Source organism: Sinocyclocheilus grahami, unplaced genomic scaffold (genome assembly GCF_001515645.1).
Source record: "Sinocyclocheilus grahami isolate Dianchi unplaced genomic scaffold, SAMN03320097.WGS_v1.1 scaffold459.1, whole genome shotgun sequence".
Taxonomy (NCBI): Eukaryota; Metazoa; Chordata; class Actinopteri; order Cypriniformes; family Cyprinidae; genus Sinocyclocheilus; species Sinocyclocheilus grahami.
Genome location: NW_015505638.1, coordinates 1,151,223 through 1,171,106, shown reverse-complemented (window position 1 = coordinate 1,171,106; position 19,884 = coordinate 1,151,223). Strand labels below are relative to the sequence as shown.

Here is a 19,884-nt window from a genome sequence, read left to right as displayed (position 1 = left end):
ATTGCAGAAATCGTTCAATGTAAATAATGTAGCGTTTTTAAGATCAAATTGAATTTTTCCTTAACCACTTACTGTGCTCCCCTATTTTTGAGCATTTTCTGAAAAACGACATACCCAAATAAAAATGTCTGTAGCTCTTGAACCCTATGGTCTATATTTATAAATCTGGTATTGTTTGAAACTAGACACTTGAACCTTTGTTACTCTGGAGTCATAATAACTCAAAATTAGTATAGCAACAGAGTAAAACAAGGTAAAATGTACATGAAAGTGACTTACGATATCTTTGAATGAAATTCACTAAGGGAAAAATGGATGAGGCTTTAATGCTATTGGCCTGAAAACACCATAAAGATAAAGCTGAATGTCTGACCATATTTTGATTCAAATTTGAAGATGATAGAAAAAGCATCCAAGAAAAAAATATACATGTAAGAAAACATTCTACAAGTGTGCAAATCTCATTGCAAGAATTCACAAACTGATTTGCGGATGTACAAAATTTGTCTGTGACTTCACATTTTTGACGCAAGTGTGTGAATGTGTTTTGCACCATATTCACTGCAGCAATAGTAGCAAAACATGTGAGCGTACGAGTTTCTTGATTTGTGATTCGTAGAATAGGATTTGTGCACCTGCAGTGAAGGATTCAAGAACGTGTAACTGTTGTGTTGTGTTTGTGGAAGATAAAAAAAAATCTACAAGTTTGCAACTTTTGTCTGTGACTTCAGATTTACTGATACACATGTGTGGCTATTCTTTACAACTGCAAATCCTGCGGTCACGGACACTCAGTTGTTTTGCACCAAAAATACCTTCATTTATATGTATCACCCGGTATGTTATTAAGTACTCGCGCCACCTAGTGGTCGAGGGCCGCGACACCACACTAGAGTGCATGATACGGATAGTCAACAATCAATACATTTCAGATTCAACCACATTGTGCTACAGTTTAAAACAAACAAGCATTCAAACAGGGAAAAGTGTAAAACTTTCTCTTTATCGAAACTTCACACAAATTCAAAACAAAAACACCTGGAACCAGTATGAACTTTCAATTTGGTTCAAACACTAAAAAGTCACAACAGTACCACATATACAAAAAAAATTATAAAAAGTGTTCACCTTGTTTACGAAACCTACACACACACACACACACACACACACACACACAAAGAAAAACTTTCAGATTGATAAAATAGGATACAACGCCAGCCTACTGACCTCTGTACAGATGTCACACTTCCAGCAATGTATCTAATCTACATTTATGAGCATACACTTAGCCAGCGGGGTTCTGTGACTGACTAGTAAAGGAAATATTTGGCCTGTCTTCTTGAACAAGAAACAAGCTAAATAACTTGTGTATAATAACTATACAACAGTACTGGAACAGTATTATGAATTTGACTATGAAAAAATACTGCCACTATTGGAGAGTCATCACTTACGATGGAGGCTGAAACCAAGTAAAAATTGCCATGACAGCTAAACACACTTCTTCATTTCACAAACCAATCACTGCTGTACAGCAAAGCAATTTCCCTACTCAGTGTCACAGCTCTTCCATGCTCTTCATACCTTAAAATAGTGTACCTAAGAAAATCAAGTTCACTAACTAAAGGCAACTCTCAAAACCAATGTCTTGCTCAAAGTCTAGGATTATTAGAAAAAAATATGTGGCATTGTGCATAGATAAAGTCTAAACAGAAGTGAGCGTTTTGAGCTCAGAAGCAGCAGCCTTTCAACTTTCCCTTGATTGTTTCTTATGATATGAGGCTGAGATGGGAAATACAATGATAATCAGACACATTTTAATTGATAAAAAATCAGTCTAAAATGAAAAATGCAAACTTACATCTGGAATGCAAATGTTGATTTGTAAAGTGAAATGATAAAATGTGTAGAAAAAGTATTAGAATGTGAAACAATGTTTTCAAATGTAGTGATGTAAACCTGGTTATAAAAAAATCTAAATCAAAACTGAAACATACTTTTGTGCAGACAACGGATATTTTGGCCACAAATAATAAATAGCTTGAGAAATAATCTCAGAAATCACATATTTGACTCAAATAGGTTTGTCTCTGTACCATATCCACAGAATTACATTCAGCATATGAGGGAGTGAATGAATGATAGACAATGACCCTCTTGCTTGTGCATTCTGCGATTTGTACTTTAATAACTCAAGTATTTTAAGTTCTAACACTCAAACTGTGGATTCAGCCTCTAGCTTGCAGGAACTGTTCCTTGGCATTGACTTTGAAACACTGAGTTTCTCTGTACTGTTACTGGACGCTGCCTCTGACTGAACAGAACTCAGGCCCTGCCCATCTTCATCGTCGTCATCATCTTCATCAACAAGTGTATCAGGATAGATGACGAGGAAAGCCGCAGCAAGGAAACCAAGAAAGGCACCTCCTGCTGCCACCATGGGGATCACTCTCACCGTACCGACAGCATCTACAACTGCACCGAGAGCCGACGCCACCAAAATCTGAGAGATGTACACCTGACACGTCAGGATGGCGCAGTCGATGCCAAAGCCTCGCCTTGAGTTTCCAGGGCTGTGATGAATGTACTGTGACAATGTAAAAGAAAGATGAAAGACACTGATTGAGAGCACTGCTACTGTGAGGAAACCTGCTGCCACAAATCAAGTGCTACTTGTTGTGAAAATGAATTCTGGAACAGCTTCCAGATCTTTATCCAGATATATACATACTACCCTTCAAAGTGTCAGGATTAATACTTTAATTTAGGAAGGATGCTTAAATTGATTAAAAGTGACAGTAAAGATTTATAATGTTACAAAAAAAAACCTATTTCAAAATAAAATCTGTTCTTTTGAACACTATACTTATCAAAGAAACCTGAAAAAAATGTATCACAGCTTGCACAAAAATATTAAGCAGCACAACTGTTTTCAAAATGGAAAATAATATTTGAGCACCAAATCAACATATTAGAAGGTTTTCTGTTGGATCATGTGACACTAAAGACTCAACTATTCAGCAATCACAGGAATAAATTACATTTTAAAATAGTAAAGTTATTTTAAATAGCATTATTTCACAATATTACTGTTTTGATCAAACAAAGGCAAATCCAAATACCAAACTTTTGACAAACTTTAGTTTGTATTATTGGTAACATCATATATTTGGTTACACGAGTTAATGAAATGATACATACCTCTTTGATTTCATGGTACTGTCCCAGAAGAGCATAAGGGCAGTATGACATGCTCATTGAAATGATTCCCATGGTGCTTATCATCACCATAGCAACATATATATTTGGAAAGATGGACATGATGGCTGTGCCCACAGTATAGCCTAGAGTCCCCAACATGTAGATGATTTTTATGCTTAGGTCGTAGTTGTTTAAGATCCTTTGGAGCACATCTGTAAAAAAACGTTTCTGATTATTTGATTTGAATAATTTTCTAAATGTGCACTGATATAGAAATTGTACACAAACTGGTTGTTATAATCAGCATTGAGTTAAACAACTTAATCTTAAATTAGAGGTAAATATAAAAATAAGAAAATGACATTCTGAAGGAAACGACAAAAATGTAGGACTATCACACCCTGAAAAAATCAGCTTATTCCATAACTTGGTCATGTGAGTGTCCAACTACAGAACTGAAACCTGATCACACTACTGGAAAAACAAATATGTAATCCTCATCATTAGCCACGCTCTAACCAAATACAACACATGAACGTAACACACACCTGAGCAGAGCGCAGCTGTAGCCGCATAGATCACAAGCCCCCAGCAGCCCATCTGCACACCTTTACTGTAGTTCTGCAGGGCAGTGGAGTTAGCAGCAGCCTGGTTTTGAAAAATATAAATAGGATATCAAGTATATTCAGTATTGCATACAGTAAAGCCTGAATCACACTGACTCTCCATATACAGAAATGTAAATGGCATGCATTGTAGACTAAAACTAATACCTTGTTGGTATAAAAATTTGGTAGGGTAATTATGTGGTATTTTGATTAGAATATACCAAATACCAAAAAATGCTGATACTGATTATCACAGTGATTTTTTAGTTTTACAAAAAATTGTTGATTTAATTCTAATTAGTTTATAATTAAATCTATAGTTTTTATTTTATATTTTAATTACATAATAGAATAAGGAACTTACAGTCGGGTCTCCTTCAAAGATGACCTGGCCCATGAAGTCTGTGTAGAACACAGCTTGTGCAATCATGGAGAACCAGGAGAGCAAGTGACATACACACAGACGCCAGAGCTGGGGTGGCATCTTCAACATGGACAGCCAGAGCAGTTTGACCGTCGTACCACTATCCCCATCCTCACTCTCTTCATCCTCTTCATCTCTGCGGGATGCAGAAATACGACTTGGCTGCAACTTCCGCCATTCATGCCGTCTATCGATTTTGTCGATGTCATTCAGGCTTCGCGAAGATTTGATCGGCCCAGCCATGTTGCCGTAGCGCCTTTGCCATTGAAAGCCCACACGTCCATGATAAGAGAAAGTGAAGGAGGGCTGGCGGTAGAAGGAAGGGTGGCGGCGACGCATTGAGGTGACAGATGGGCGTAAACCGACTTTGCCTGGTTGATTGGTTGCATTCACTGCTCCATTTATTGGATTTCCAGAAACAGCAAAGCTTCCATTTCCAGTTTTGGCAGCTCCACAGATATTTTCCCCATTGCTATCACAATTCTGTAAGTGATGGTCAGTGCACTGACCTGGATGGCTAGTGTTGTGGGAATCCAACGTTGTTCCATCATCTTGTAGACCCTGAAAGTCTTGGAATAAAATAGGTTTGATGTTGCACAGAAACTGCCCATCACGATCCAAGTCCAAGTCTGGGTTAAGCTCTACTGTAGAATCTGGCATGGCTAAAACGGAGTCACTTTTACTCCGCACGAAGTCATTTAGAAAGTCTATTGAAACATCCCGCTCAGAGCGATCATCCTCATGGGCTGAAAATAGCTTCTCTTCCGGGATCAGTTCTAGTTGAGGTATGAGATGAGTAGATGGAAAGCTGCCATAGAGCTGGACAGGAGGTGGCCTTTCTTCATCCTCATCCTTTAGTACCCCTTGCTGGTTCGGACTATATAGATGCTCATTAATGCTGAAAAGATGAAGCGTTGTAGAAATTATAAAGATGATGGCAGCAAAAAAAAATAGGACCTGCTCTTGGGCCTTAAAAGCTCGACCTAGGAAAGTATTGGTCCAGTCCAGCCCTCCTAGCATGTAACCTAAAGCGCCTCCTAGCCCTGAAAAACAGGAATTATATCAAATTAAAAAATATATAATCACCATCCAGTATAATGTTAAGTACACTACTGTTCAAAAGTTAAAGCTTTTTTGCTGTACTTGATCAAAAATATAGTAAAATCCGATATGTTATTACAAATTACAATGTAAAAAACTGTTTTCTATTTTATTATATTTTTAAATATATTTCTGTGATGGCAAAGATGAATATTCAGCAACATTACTCTAGTCTTCAGTGTCACATGATCCTTCAGAAATCAATCTGATGTGCTGATTTGGTCCTCAGGAAACATTTCTTATTATTATCAATGTTGAAAACAGCTGTGCTGCTTAATTTTTTTCAAGTTTCTTTGATGAACAGAAAGTTCAAAATAACAGAATTTACTTGATATTTTTATATTATAAATGTCTTTACAGTCACTTTTATAATGATAGTGTATAATCACTTGTCTTTTTCCATGTTAATAGAATATTTTTATTCTGATTATCTCTTTACTAACGAATAATTATCTTATAAAAAAAAGTTTTTAAAGAGTTGAGAAGGTTTCAAGTATGACGCTAAACAACAGAGTGTCTCTTCCAGTTCAGATCAATTTATCACTCCTAGTTCCAGAATATACACCTGCTGAGAAAGCATGGATATTCAGAGCCATGTCCTGTTCCTCGGTATCAGCCACATCCAGGAGATAGGCTCTGATTGGTCCATCTAAAGCATCAGCACAGAAATCTAGAACTACCACACCAACAACGGTCAGCACAATCCCAACCGGTTGATTACTGGGAACATCACCTAGAGACAGACCTGTTTGACAGACAGGTTAAAAAATACTGTAAGGACAAACCATTAATTTATTTATCAAAGATTTATTTTTGCCTTTATTATGACAGGACAATATGTATACAGGAAGCAAAGTGGGAGAGAGAGAGAGGGAGGGGGGAATGGGATTGGGACTCGAACTATATGTTGGGGCTCTGCCCACGAGGCTACTGGCACTAACACAAATCATTTATAAAACAAAAACATAATAAAACATAATATAGTCAAGGGCCTCCTCTTTAAACAACAGTGACATGCAACTCTGTGCATTTTAAATATTATATAAATATATAAATTAATATTAATTACCGATAAGAGATCCATTGAGAAATAAGGCCACTCCTATTAACACGCCTACACACAGTGCCAAAATGAAGGGTCTCCTCCGACCCCATTTCAAAGTGCAACGGTCACTTGCTGAGCCACATAGAGGGGTGAAAATTAAACCCAAAATAGGGCTGAGGAACCAGGTTAAGCTGTAATACTGCTCCGGGAGACCTGCAAGAAGAAACAGACTGGGATCAATTCAACTCCAAGGTTCAGGCAGATCAAAACTATATTTTTTAATAACCACTAAATATACCACTAAGTATTGCAAAAAATACCAATATGGCGAATTAAGCAACCCACATCAGCTGAAACGGATAACCAGGCAGGTTTCAGCATGTCTGCAGTTCATTAACCTGTCATTTACAACACTATAAACCTTTCACACACTATATCTAAAATTGTGTCATAGTAATGAAGTAAACAGCCTCTGACAATAAAATTATTATCAAATGCGATGACTTATGAGTTAATAAAAAGGGCATGAGAAAACTGAAAAGAATATTTGGGATTATTCAATAGTGTTGATTCATAGCAAATAGATTTAACATCTAAGGGAATTTTCCATAAGTCTGGCACGCAGAACTCATCGTGCCAGGACTGATGACATACTAAAACCCAAACACTTGATTACTCAAGTGAAACTTAAATGTCAAACTTCTCCTTTTTCAAGAGGTCCAAATGTCTGAAAGAACTACAGGTCATGTGTGTAGCAGCATGACGACTGAGAATGTGAGAACAGAAAGTGCAGACAACAGACATTGCATCAAATTCGCTTCAGCTTTAAAGATGAACACCTATCCAACTACAAAACAGACTCTGATTGATCGTCTATTAAACTACACTCAATTTAAATTTGACCTATTTTCATAAAGTAGGCTATTTAAGATTTTAAGGGACACATATATTTTGCCTAAACACGCACATAAAAGAGACAAAAACACTTAAGCTAAATACAAAAACACTTAAGCTGAAGGAAATGGCCTTTCAGAGTTTAGTGGATGGTATTCAGTACATGTTCAGCCGTTTAATCGACTAAAACTGCTTTTGGTAGAAGATCAGAGGGCCTTCAGAGCAATTCAAACCTTTTGTCATATTAACCCTGCCATTTCCTGGATGGAAAACTGCGAGAAAGAGAAATATGCACACTCACACATTCTCTGCGTTCCATGCAAACGCTACCTCATTCATTTTTGCATGCTACTGTGGAAACAAACATCCCTCTGTCTTATTACTATGACACAGGGTTAGCATTTGCACAATAGGGAATCTTTACCAAATCCGAAGGAATGTCCCTGCTCAATGATTATGAATAGAGGCCTTAAGCCTAGGATAAATTAACAACAATAAATTACCCATTAACCCTCTATGAATGAAAGTCAGTAGGGTCCAAAACAACATTAGAACCCACCCGCTTACCTTTTTTTTTCTGACAAAAAATATTTTTTCATAACATATTTCATGTTCCACAAAAGAGCAAAAGACAAACGTTTGGAATAACATGTTGAGGGGCAAGAAATTAGTTGATTTAAGTCATCAAAAGGTTTGTTGATTACTGACCTAACTGCAACAGCACAGGAGTGACCAGCGCTGTTTCCATGGCATAGCAGAACTCTCTCCCGAACATGACAGCACTGTGCATGACCCATAACCGTTTTGGGATGTGGTTTATTGAATCCTCACTGGCCGAGTCCTCTGACATCTCCACTTCCCTCTCTTTATCCTTGTCTGCATTTAGTCCACAATTTGAATCCTTTTCTTTTACGACTGCCATTTCCAGCACTGGAACAGACTCCGTGACAGCATTCTTGGGTGCCATGCTGGCCTGCATATACGAAGCTGGTGTCTGCGGCCTTGATCCAGAAATGGTTCCTGTGGTACTTACCCCTCACAAGTCCAGACTCTATTCTCCTTAAGACTTCCAAGCTGATCTTTCATAATCCACATCAGGTATCATCTTATAAAATACTCGTAGTCAAAAGAGAGGTCATGTTTCAGTGAGAGATCTACCAATCGTTGTAATGAATCCTAGTCCATATAGAGCTTTGTTGGTGTAACTCATGAGTCATGTTTTCATGAAAGGAAAAAGGGAAATGTGGCAGGGCATGGAGAGCAGAACAGGTGGATGTTCCTCTGTGAGCTTCCATGGAATTACTTATTAATCTAGATGAGAGAGAGATAGAGAGTGGATGAGAGACAGAGAGAGAAATCTTGGCATTAACAAGTGATATCCAGAGAGATCAAGGCAGTGGAAAAATGTCAGTGAAAAACAAGATGGGGAAAAATCCTGGCATTGTGACAGTAAACACAGTTTTAGCAGAACTCTGACTTATTTGGCATATCTGTAATACCTGGAGAAAGGAATATGAAATAATAAAGTGACTAAAATAGGGAAAAGGCTCTGAAAAGACAGTAGAATGTAGATTCATAAGAAAACATTTTAAAGCCTTAACTGACTGTTAGAAAACACTCTCTGTCTTGTTAAGAGGATGTTCCAGATATGTCTCACCCCTCCTTTATTTCTCTCTCTCTCTCAGTCTTCTATATATACAACGCATTCTCTCTGAATCCCCCCTTCTGTATCCATCTCTCTCTCTTGATATTATGTTTTAAATATGTCTTACTTATATGCGAGGTATGCATGCTTAAATGTATACATTAGCTTCTCTTGGTTCAAATGTCCCAAATAAGGACATGATAGCTAGGAATGAGGTTCGTGATGAAACTCTGAAGACAGTTCAGCATTCTTCGCAAAAGTCTATTCCTAATATGTCCATGTTTTTCTGTACATGTGACCATTTTATATAAACACATGTTCTTGGCCAAAGATCCTACGTGTATGTTATTCATATCCTCATTGGTTAAGAGGATGAAACTCCCCTCGACATATGCCTATATAATATCTGTATTTCTATGAATAAATTGAAGTATTGAGGATACATTTGACTGGGTGTTTTCTTACTTCCCTACCGTCTATCTACACTTTAAGTAACTGAGAATTCTTCAAGGTGGCAAAGAGAATTTACAGAGGGACCAAATTGTTATTCTTTATTAACACTGACAATCAATGATATACAAAAAACACCACCTGCTATTACAAATATAACAAGTTCATGTACATTTTATATACGAATTATATATATATATATATATAAAAAAAATTTTTTTTTTAAAGAAAACACACATATTTAGTAATTAGTTTTGGCAATTCAACAATCGAAATGTTGATCTCGCGCAACCGAAATTCTCTGTTGATGCCCCAAACCGCAGGTCTAGTACCTTAAATACTTTTTAACAGAATGTATTTGATAGATTTATTAAATGTACATTTACAATGAAGTCACTAAGTGATCAACAGGGGCAATACGTACCATCTTTTTGTCGATTTACCATCCCATAGACCCATACTCATTCCAGAAAACTTTCGTGCAGCCGCAGCGGCGTCCTGTTGCTATGGTTACGTCCTCACGCGAACGCGATTGTTTGCGAATGTCTGTGAATGTCTGCCAAGCACAAGCTCTAAGTGTGAAAACGCCGTTAAAGACTATAAGCCGATATGCAAAAAGAAAAAGCACGTTTAGGTGTATTTATACCTTCTACAGTCATATAGGCACCAACAGTGTGTGAAGTTCCAAAGGTCGTTTTAAATGAGTCAGAATTACACAATCGCGCTGCTGTAGCACTATAAATCAAACAGCACACGCGCGAGTACTAAACCCATTTACATAAGAGTTTTACTAAAAGGCTAATTGTGGATGAGCAGCTGATATGATCAAACTAATCTATTCAAAATTATTGTATGCTCAGAGAAACATTTTACTTTTGATATTTAGTTTTACATTTGTTATGGTATTTGTTTGAAATCACACAAAAGAGAATATATATGTCAGTATTGAACCAAAATGCTGTATTTTTTTTTAATTTTTTTTTTACACTTTTCAAATGTCAAAACAGCTGTTTCAGAATAGATTATTGTATAGCTGGCATACTGTTCAGTTTGTCTTGTCTTTTTGTACAACAGATTGAATGTCTTTTTTTTTTTATTATCTGGGATCCACTGCTGTGCTCAGTTTGAAAAGGCCTTTATATCTAAACATAATACACAGATATTAATTTGTTTGCAAATGTTTAACCTGAATAAGTACTCTTAAAATGTAATTACTTATTTTTGTCATATTGTATTCTTGTTTCTAGGACTATGATGAAGAAGAGTTGTCAGTCGGCCTATTGAGCGTGATCCCTGAGCTGAGGACTCTAGAGCCATACCTAACTCACTGCATTTAATGCCATGTCTACTGCAATCATTTTGGAAGGTACAATTGTATCGGATTATCTGGAAAATCCTCCCCAAGATATGCCTGCTCTTTGGACTTAGATTAATGCAATGAAATTATAGTATCCTCCAGTAATGAAGGACACCTTTGATTTCATTCAATGGCTGAACCTAGAATGCAATCTCTGAAAAATCTTCTGATGTAGAAAGATGTCATTGTGGCGTGATGGAGCATTTTTCAGTGTAATTGTTCATAGGTGGGAGAGAGCACTGTACATTCACTCCCCCCACTTACAATCCCTGTCGGTACGAGACTCGAACCCACAACCTTTGGGTTATGAGTCCGACTCTCTAACCATTAGGCCACGACTTCCCATACAAATACAAAAATACAAATACAAAACTTTTTTGTATTGTATAAAAAAAATTATACAAACACTTATTTCAAAATGTTGTTGCATGATTTAAATGTTATATATTTATATTATTGCAGAATTTGTTGGCCGAAACAATGCTTTGATATTTGTGGTTATTACCCTTTATATTGTTTTATTCAGCTTGTTTAATAAATTTGATAATTATTTTAATGTTTACATTTTGCTGAAAACTCTATCATTGGCTGTTCAATGGCAGGTTCCATAGTGACAATTTACCTAGTATTACAACATTTTGGTCGTAATTTAAACCGGTACACACTGGACCTTTTTTCCACTGAAAATAATAATAATAAATAAATAAATAATAATAATTAAATGTTTACACTGAACTGGATAATAGGGTCTCTCCACTGAAATGGAAGACACTGAAGACATCGTGGGTGTTTCAAGAGAAATTTGTTTTCATGACTAGCCCCTTTAAACATATTCGGATGGGTCCAAAAATAGATAAACACTCTTATTAAAGGATAAGTACCACAGGACCTAGTGTCTGGTTACATAGCTATATAAGGATAAAAGATTCTGGTTGGTTTAAAACTATAGTGCTTGATCTGAGGACAGATATGTCTAAGCCTGACAGAATTACACTGGGAATGAGCGGCTTGAATACAGGCCAATTATCTGCTGCGTGCTGAAATATACAGTAAAACATATAGCTGAACAGAGCGGAAAAATGTCATCTCCTCCCTGTTGGCTAACATACACCGATGTCATACTGTTTCTTTTCTGGTGCAGGTAGGCTACGTACAGCAGAAGTGACAGTGCAGTCAGTGCCCCATTTGCGCACGCGCCTCAAGTCATCTTACCAAAGACATGAATAAACACTGAGGAAAATAAACCTGAACAGTCCACCAAGCAATCACTACGTCGTTTTTTACGTCTTAAAAAAAATATTCATTAAAAAAAAATTGCACATTTATCTATTTATGGACTGGCATTTAACCCAACAACATTTAAAGAGTTTTCACAATATTTGAACTAAAGGCAGATGTTAAAATGCTAAAAAAAAAAGAGAAAAGTGACAGAACACGGACCTGAGTGAGAAAGTCTTATGAACTGGTGGTCGTGATAGTAGGCCTAATGCATAAAACACACTCTCAAAAAATAAGTTTTTTTTCTTTTGAAAGACGTTTCTTATGCTCACCAAAGTAGTTTATTAAATGTATTACTATAAATATATTTCAATATATATTAAAATGTATTCCTGTGATGACAAATCCGAATTTTCTGCAGCATTCATGATGATTCTTCAGAAATCATTTTTTATTAATGTTTATTAATATTATCAGTGTTGAAAACAGTTGCAGCCTACTGCTTAATATTTTTGTGAAAACTGATTTTTCAGGATTATTTGATGAATAGAATTTCAAAATAACAATTAGTTTGAAATAGGAATATTTTTGTAACATTATAAATGTCTTTACTGTCACTTTTTTTTTCGATCGAATCCATCCTTGCTGAATAAAAGCATTAATTTATCTAAAAAAAGAAAAAAAAAAAAACTTTTGAACGGTATACCTGCTCAGCTTAGGCTATTATATAGGTTAGTGAGTAATAGTTATATAGTTTAGTCCAAAATGGGAACGTTTTAAACTTGTTATTAGTTGTTTAATTAAATAAACAGTCAGTACGTTTACATGGACAACAATACTCCGATTTTAATACGATTAAGACAATACTCTGATTAAGAATCTACCATGTAAACAGAGATTTTTGATTACCTTAATCCGGCTAAAGTCATAATCGAAGTAAACACTAATCGAATTAAGACGTGGAGTAGGGACGTAACGGTATGAAAATTTCATATCACGATTATAGTGACCAAAGTTATCACGATTATCAATATTATCACGATTTTGTTAAAATTAGATGAAAACGTTCAAAAAGAACTGATACACACTGAAAACGTTTCAATAAGTTTTATATTTGAAAATCAACAAACAACAAATACAGTTAGCAGCTATATGCACTTATTTTTTTTTAGCAAAAACATTAAATTAACATTAACATGAAGCCCTAATAATAATAATAATAATAATAAATCACTTGTGTGTATATATACATATATATACACACAATGTGATTTCCGTTAGTGATCATGTGATCTTCGTTTAGGAGATCTTGTGATGCATTTTAAAGCAAAGTTGGGGTTGATTTCGAGTTCACATACAAACATAAATAGAATAGGCTAATTACATTTTTCAATTTTAATGTAAGAAAACATTTTTCGTCAGTGATAGAAATATGATTTATACGGTTAGTGTAAGCAAGTTTAGTTTGAAAACGGTAATCGTTACATCCCTAATGTGGAGTATTCCTATTTTAGTAGCATTACTGAAGGTGCAGTAAAGACCTTAAATCACATTATTACCGTCGTGTAGGACTTTTCGCCGAATTTTGCGACAGGATACACACGTTTGACGGCAAACAAAAGAATGGCTTCAACGCCGTCGTCTGTTTGCATGTATAGCATGACAAATAATTAACTGCACTTGAAGCTTTCAGTAAATTAAAAATGAAGCACCCAACACTGTATATGGCATCATAACGAAGACGAACTATCCACCTTTTTCTTCAACGCGAAAGCAAGCCTATGGGTGAGACTTCCGGTTCTTTAGCCGCTATAGGTAAATAACGAGGAGAATAACGACGTGCAGTAAACTGTTTGCACTACAAACCAGTGTGTTCATAATTAAGATGATACATTAAAATAATATAAGACACACCAACTTTCAATATCAAGCAGCAAAACGAACTGTTTTGTTCAGCTAAAAATAGCTGGACGGAGTGGAGGCAGATGAGACCGGAAGCCAGACCCATAGAATGGCCGCCCCTATTTTTACGACAAAAAAAGGTGGATATGTTTATACGTGAAATTCCAGAGAGGACGTCGGATGGCGTCGCGTGGTGACGTAATGACGTGTGCCATTAATCGAACTACGTGGCTACTATAAAATGTAAAACGGGAACATGAAAAGAATATTCTAAAATCAACTCATGTAAACAGCTTAATCATAATATTGTCTTATTTAGAATAAGGTAAATAATTAGATTACTGATGTCCATGTAAACGTAGTCAGTGACATCTACAGCATTGATTTTCTGCGCAGTAATCATTCTTTGGCTGTTCCAATCTTTTCTATGTATGGCAATGTATACTAAACAGATCGCAGCACGGCGAAGCACTATCAGCCTATTAGATAGCACGAGCTCTTGAAATGCGCCTGTGCCATCCTGATAGGATGTTCATACAATATGACCCGTGGCTATTATAAGACTTCTCTCTAAAGCCATTTATCACACACTTGCACTGATTGCGAGGATCTGGCACCCTCAACGAGAGAGGACAAATTGCCCTGGACGGACCTAATCTGTGAAAAATAACACACTGCGTGATTACAATGCATCCGGTTCCCTCTAGTTGAATACAATTACGCTCGATAAATGCCTCCACAAAAACAAATAACTGCCACAGTTGCATAGTTTGCAGGGTTGTTTATTCTCAACATTCGCCACAGGGCGGCGCACTTTTGATGAATAGGTCCCATAATGCCCATAACGGAGCGCAGATGGCATCTGAACACTAGTGTACAACAGTTTAGATACATAAAAATGCAATTCTAAATTATTGCAACAAATATCAATTAAAACATATGGATGTGGCCATAGACGGATTTGACAAACATTTTCTCTAGTATGCCTTTGCAAAAAAACAACAACAACAACATACACGGTTAAAGTGTCCGCCCACATATTGGTTTAAAAATATATTCATAAAAAAAATTGCACATTTCTGTCTGTACATACTCTCCTCGCATATTCTATCGATCTATGGGCTGGCATTTAGTTTAAAAACAAAAAACCAACAACAGCATGTCCAGTTTAAGGAGTTTTCACAATATTTGAACTAAAGGCAGATATATATATATATATATAAAATGAACAGAACACAGACCTGAGTGTGAGAAAGTCTTCTGAACTGGTGGTCCTGCTAGTAATGCATAAAACACACTCTCAAAAAATCAGGACAGTTTAATTTAGTGTAGTTAAAATGAGCAATCGACACCTGTGGAATCACATTCAGAAGCTTAAAGACTTGTGCTCTCTACTGGCAGTTCTAGATGAGATTTCCACAGACTGGCTGTTGTCATTGTTCATAAAGGTTTAAACATAGCCTAGAGCTATGAGTTTATTTGAAGACTTTATGGAAATCTGATTGCCGGGAGTCGGGACTCTTCAATTGTAATCACCCCCACCGGTACCTCTGCAATATGTAGAAGCCTTACCGCAATATTTCTAAGTTTAGCTGCTTAGCCGAGTCCACAACTTTGTGTGATTACAGAGCTTCACTGATTGTCGGGTCATCCTGGCAGTGGGTGACATAGTAGTCATGAACATACATCAGAACTGCAATAGGTTGACCAATAATGAGCGAGAGCCACACAGCAGCATTTCCATAATTACCACGAAGAAACCTGGCCACAAACCATGCCAGTGGGAGCTGAAAGAAATATTTATTTTAAAGTCAACTGTAAAAAAGTACTGACAGAAAAAAGATAATTAGATAATTTACATAAAAATATTTTTTGTAAGAAAATTAATGCAATTTGTTTTTTTTGATTTTCTTCGTATCAAAAATTCATACCTGTGCCATCATGCCCATAAATGCCCACAGTCTGAACATCCTGAGAGGGACACTGACCAGGTACTGCAGATAGAAACATTTTATTACATTTTAACATTTGTGCATTTTAAACCTGCAATTATCAAAGCTAATTCACTTAAGAAGTGAGTCATCTGACTGATTCAGTTCATAATTCAGAATGAGTCTTGTGTTCAACTGAGTCTGATTCAACAAATGACTCATTGACTTTTATCATTATTTACTCGCCCTCACTGCCACTGCAAAGCTGCATTTGTTTCCGTCGAACACAAAAGTTGAAATATTTAAAGACTGAACTACAGGTCCTTTTAGGGCTGAACAGACCCGTCACTATATACCAAGCATTCCCTAAGAATTCTTTAAAATGCCTCTTTTTGTGTTTGACAGAAAACATAACTGCATACATGTTTAAAATGACATGAAGATGAACAAGTAACATTTTTACTATTAATTTAAAAAGAACCACACCAACCGAGTGATTCATTTGAATTCACTCATTCATTTAAAATGAAAGGACAATGCAATAGAAAGTAAATTTCTTACCGCCAATACTTAGCTCAAAACTCATAATATATTTGACCCTGGACCACAAAACCAGTCAAAAGAGATTTATACATAATCTGAAAGCTGAATAAATAAGCTTTCCATTGGTGTATGGTTTGTTATGATAGGACAATATTTGGCCAAGATACAACTATTTGGAAATCTGGAATCTGAGGGGGCAAAAAAATGAAAATACTGAGAAAATTGCCTTTAAAGTTGTCCAAGTGAAGCTCTTAGCAATGCATATTACTAATCAAATTAAGTTTTGTTATATTTACGGTAAGAAATCTACTTAATATCTTCATGGAACATGATCTTTACTTAATATCCTAATGATTTTTGGCATAAAAGAAAAATCGGTAATTTTGACCCATACAATGTATTTTTGGCTATTGTTGAAATATACCCAAGCGACTTAAGACTTTTGTGGTCCAGGGTCACATATATTTGTTGTGATGCTGCTGTTTTAAATCCCAAAGAGCAGTGCATGAAACTTGGGTTACATGAACTGGTGACTCATTCTTTTAAAATTAAAAGAGTGGACAGTGCAATAAATTTTTTGTCAATATATTATTTAGCTCAATTCATATACAATATACATATTTGTTGTAGCACTACCGTTTTAAATCCTGAAGAGTGGAGCACAAAACTCTGTCTTGTTATAGCGACTCTCAATTCACACCAGGAAATACAAAATCACAACATTGAAATGTTGCTTAAGTACTGAAGGGTTGATCACTTGTGTCCTTTAATTAGATGCTTAACCTCTAGTTCACTGCAGGAATCTTGAAACACTGATCTTCCTACCTGTTATCGCTCACTAGATCAGCACATCAGGTCTAAATAAATAAGCCCTTTTTAAATTTTCAGCGTATCTTTACACCTCTGGTTTTAGATATTTGTGAGACGAAACTTCACTCTCCATCTGAGTCTTTACTGTGATCCTGGGTCTGGTTCTGAGGCGTCCTGTGAAGGTCAATGTTTTTTAATAAGACTGTTAAGAATACTATCTGCCTGCACCTGCGGACTGGACACATCTTCCTCCCTCTCTCTCCCTTCCTCCAGCTCAGCCAACCGAGTGATTCATTTGAATTCACTCATTCATTTAAAATAAAAGGACAATGCAATAGAAAGTTAATTTCTTACCACCAATACTTAGCTCAAAACTCATAATATATTTGACCCTGGACCACAAAACCAGTCAAAAGATTTATACATAATCTGAAAGCTGACTAAATAAGCTTTCCATTGGTGTATGGTTTGTTATGATAGGACAATATTTGGCCAAGATACAACTATTTGGAAATCTGGAATCTGAGGGGGCAAAAAAATGAAAATACTGAGAAAATTGCCTTTAAAGTTGTCCAAGTGAAGCTCTTAGCAATGCATATTACTAATCAAATTAAGTTTTGTTATATTTACGGTAAGAAATCTACTTAATATCTTCATGGAACATGATCTTTACTTAATATCCTAATGATTTTTGGCATAAAAGAAAAATCGGTAATTTTGACCCATACAATGTATTTTTGGCTATTGTTGAAATATACCCAAGCGACTTAAGACTTTTGTGGTCCAGGGTCACATATATTTGTTGTGATGCTGCTGTTTTAAATCCCAAAGAGCAGTGCATGAAACTTGGGTTACATGAACTGGTGACTCCTTCTTTTAAAATGAAAAGAGTGGACAGTGCAATAAATTTTTTGTCAATATATTATTTAGCTCAATTCATATACAATATACAGATTTGTTGTAGCACTGCCGTTTTAAATCCTGAAGAGTGGAGCACAAAACTCTGCCTTGTTATAGCGACTCTCAATTCACACCAGGAAATACAAAATCACAACATTGAAATGTTGCTTAAGTACTGAAGGGTTGATCACTTGTGTCCTTTAATTAGATGCTTAACCTCTAGTTCACTGCAGGAATCTTGAAACACTGATCTTCCTACCTGTTATCGCTCACTAGATCAGCACATCAGCTCTAAATAAATAAGCCCTTTTTAAATTTTCAGCGTATCTTTACACCTCTGGTTTTAGATATTTGTGAGACGAATTCTTTTAAAATTAAAAGAGTGGACAGTGCAATAAATTTTTTGTCAATATATTATTTAGCTCAATTCATATACAATATACATATTTGTTGTAGCACTACCGTTTTAAATCCTGAAGAGTGGAGCACAAAACTCTGTCTTGTTATAGCGACTCTCAATTCACACCAGGAAATACAAAATCACAACATCGAAATGTTGCTTAAGTACTGAAGGGTTGATCACTTGTGTCCTTTAATTAGATGCTTAACCTCTAGTTCACTGCAGGAATCTTGAAACACTGACCTTCCTACCTGTTATCGCTCACTAGATCAGCACATCAGGTCTAAATAAATAAGCCCTTTTTAAAATTTCAGCGTATCTTTACACCTCTGGTTTTAGATATTTGTGAGACGAAACTTCACTCTCCATCTGAGTCTTTACTGTGATCCTGGGTCTGGTTCTGAGGCGTCCTGTGAAGGTCAATGTTTTTTAATAAGACTGTTAAGAATACTATCTGCCTGCACCTGCGGACTGGACACATCTTCCTCCCTCTCTCTCCCTTCCTCCAGCTCAGCTCACAGCTTATCACAGAGAACAGCAGCCTGATAGGAGCCTGTTCTTCCTCTTCCTCATCCCTCCGTTCTGACCTTCATCTTCTCTGAAGAGCGGTGGCTACCAGCCAAACACCGGGCACCTGCTTCTGAGTCAGGGAAATGAGGCTGCCTCGGGAGTGGAGTACATCTAGAATTTTACAAATTATTCTAGAATACACAGCTGCTTCAGAGAACAGCTGCTTGCTGCAACGCCCAAAGAGACCAAAGGGTTTTTATTTTTTAGTACATTTACAGTGGTGTGAAAAAGTGTTGCCCCCCTTCCATCACATGGTTGTGGTTGCCGCAAGCCCGCTCCTTCATCGAATCCACCGGCCGCGCCATTCTCAAGCCCACCGGCCTTTGCTCACTCAGCATGATGGCCTTTGCTCACTCATCCTGCCGGCCGTTCCTCACTCTAGCCACCGGCCGCCGCTCACTCTAGCCCACCGTGTGTGACGCCGTGTTTTGTTGTGAAAGCAAAACTACTTTGTTTGGCCTTCCAAAAGAGGACACGACTAAAAATCAGTGGTTAAGTTGTATTTACAACATTGTTCCAGAACAGTTCAACCCAAATATTCATTCATATGTGTGCTGCACATTTTATAGAGGATTGTTTCCTGGGAGATTAGACTACAATGCCGGCTGTTCTGACTCACAGACTGCAAGTATGTTTTTTATATTTAAAGAATTTGCCACCGATGATTCAAACGCGTGTTTTGGGCAGTGTAGAGTAGCACTTGTTGTTTGTCATTTCTCCGATCACAAATGCAGACAAAATGCGATGCAACGCAACTCGTAAAAATACAGTACAAGTCATTATAATCCGTAATTATGTCCCCACTGGATGCAACAAATGCCTAGTTTATAATGGGTTTTTAATGTTTTTGTCTCGTCGCTCCGGCCGGGACAAGGCATCACAATA

The 19,884-nt window shown here is 36.6% G+C and overlaps 2 protein-coding genes across 2 annotated transcripts in view; both read right to left on the bottom strand.

Moving 5' to 3' along the window:
- Positions 1 to 1,126: 1,126 nt before the first annotated feature.
- LOC107552861 (solute carrier family 45 member 4-like) lies at positions 1,127 to 10,048 on the bottom strand. The gene is made up of 8 exons (XM_016234883.1): positions 9,793 to 10,048; positions 7,982 to 8,584; positions 6,404 to 6,592; positions 5,900 to 6,079; positions 4,174 to 5,276; positions 3,750 to 3,849; positions 3,202 to 3,413; positions 1,127 to 2,587 (listed from the first exon to the last, which is right to left on the bottom strand). The coding sequence occupies exons 2-8, from the start codon at positions 8,250 to 8,252 to the stop codon at positions 2,216 to 2,218; spliced, it is 2,427 nt and encodes an 808-aa protein (XP_016090369.1). The 5' UTR covers positions 8,253 to 8,584; positions 9,793 to 10,048; the 3' UTR covers positions 1,127 to 2,215.
- A 5,025-nt stretch (positions 10,049 to 15,073) lies between these two features.
- The window catches only part of LOC107552801 (diacylglycerol O-acyltransferase 1-like), an 81,090-nt gene continuing 76,279 nt past the window's right edge, over positions 15,074 to 19,884 (bottom strand). Inside the window, exons 18-19 of the mRNA XM_016234795.1 lie at positions 15,777 to 15,839; positions 15,074 to 15,632 (exon numbers count right to left, since the gene is read on the bottom strand). Of these exons, the coding sequence (XP_016090281.1) occupies positions 15,468 to 15,632; positions 15,777 to 15,839 (228 nt within the window). The 3' untranslated portion in view covers positions 15,074 to 15,467. The remainder of the gene's footprint in view (positions 15,633 to 15,776; positions 15,840 to 19,884) is intronic.

Bases quoted from the DNA above. Each gene is read 5' to 3' on its own strand.
- LOC107552861 (XM_016234883.1), bottom strand. From the start codon at position 8,252: ATGCAGGCCAGCATGGCACCCAAGAATGCTGTCACGGAGTCTGTTCCA. The intron at 6,593-7,981 runs GTCAGTAATCAA...TTCTTCTTGCAG, and splicing joins TCCTGTGCTGTTGCAGTTAG to GTCTCCCGGAGCAGTATTAC. The intron at 5,277-5,899 runs GTGTATATTCTG...CCTGTTTTTCAG, and splicing joins TATCCATGCTTTCTCAGCAG to GGCTAGGAGGCGCTTTAGGT.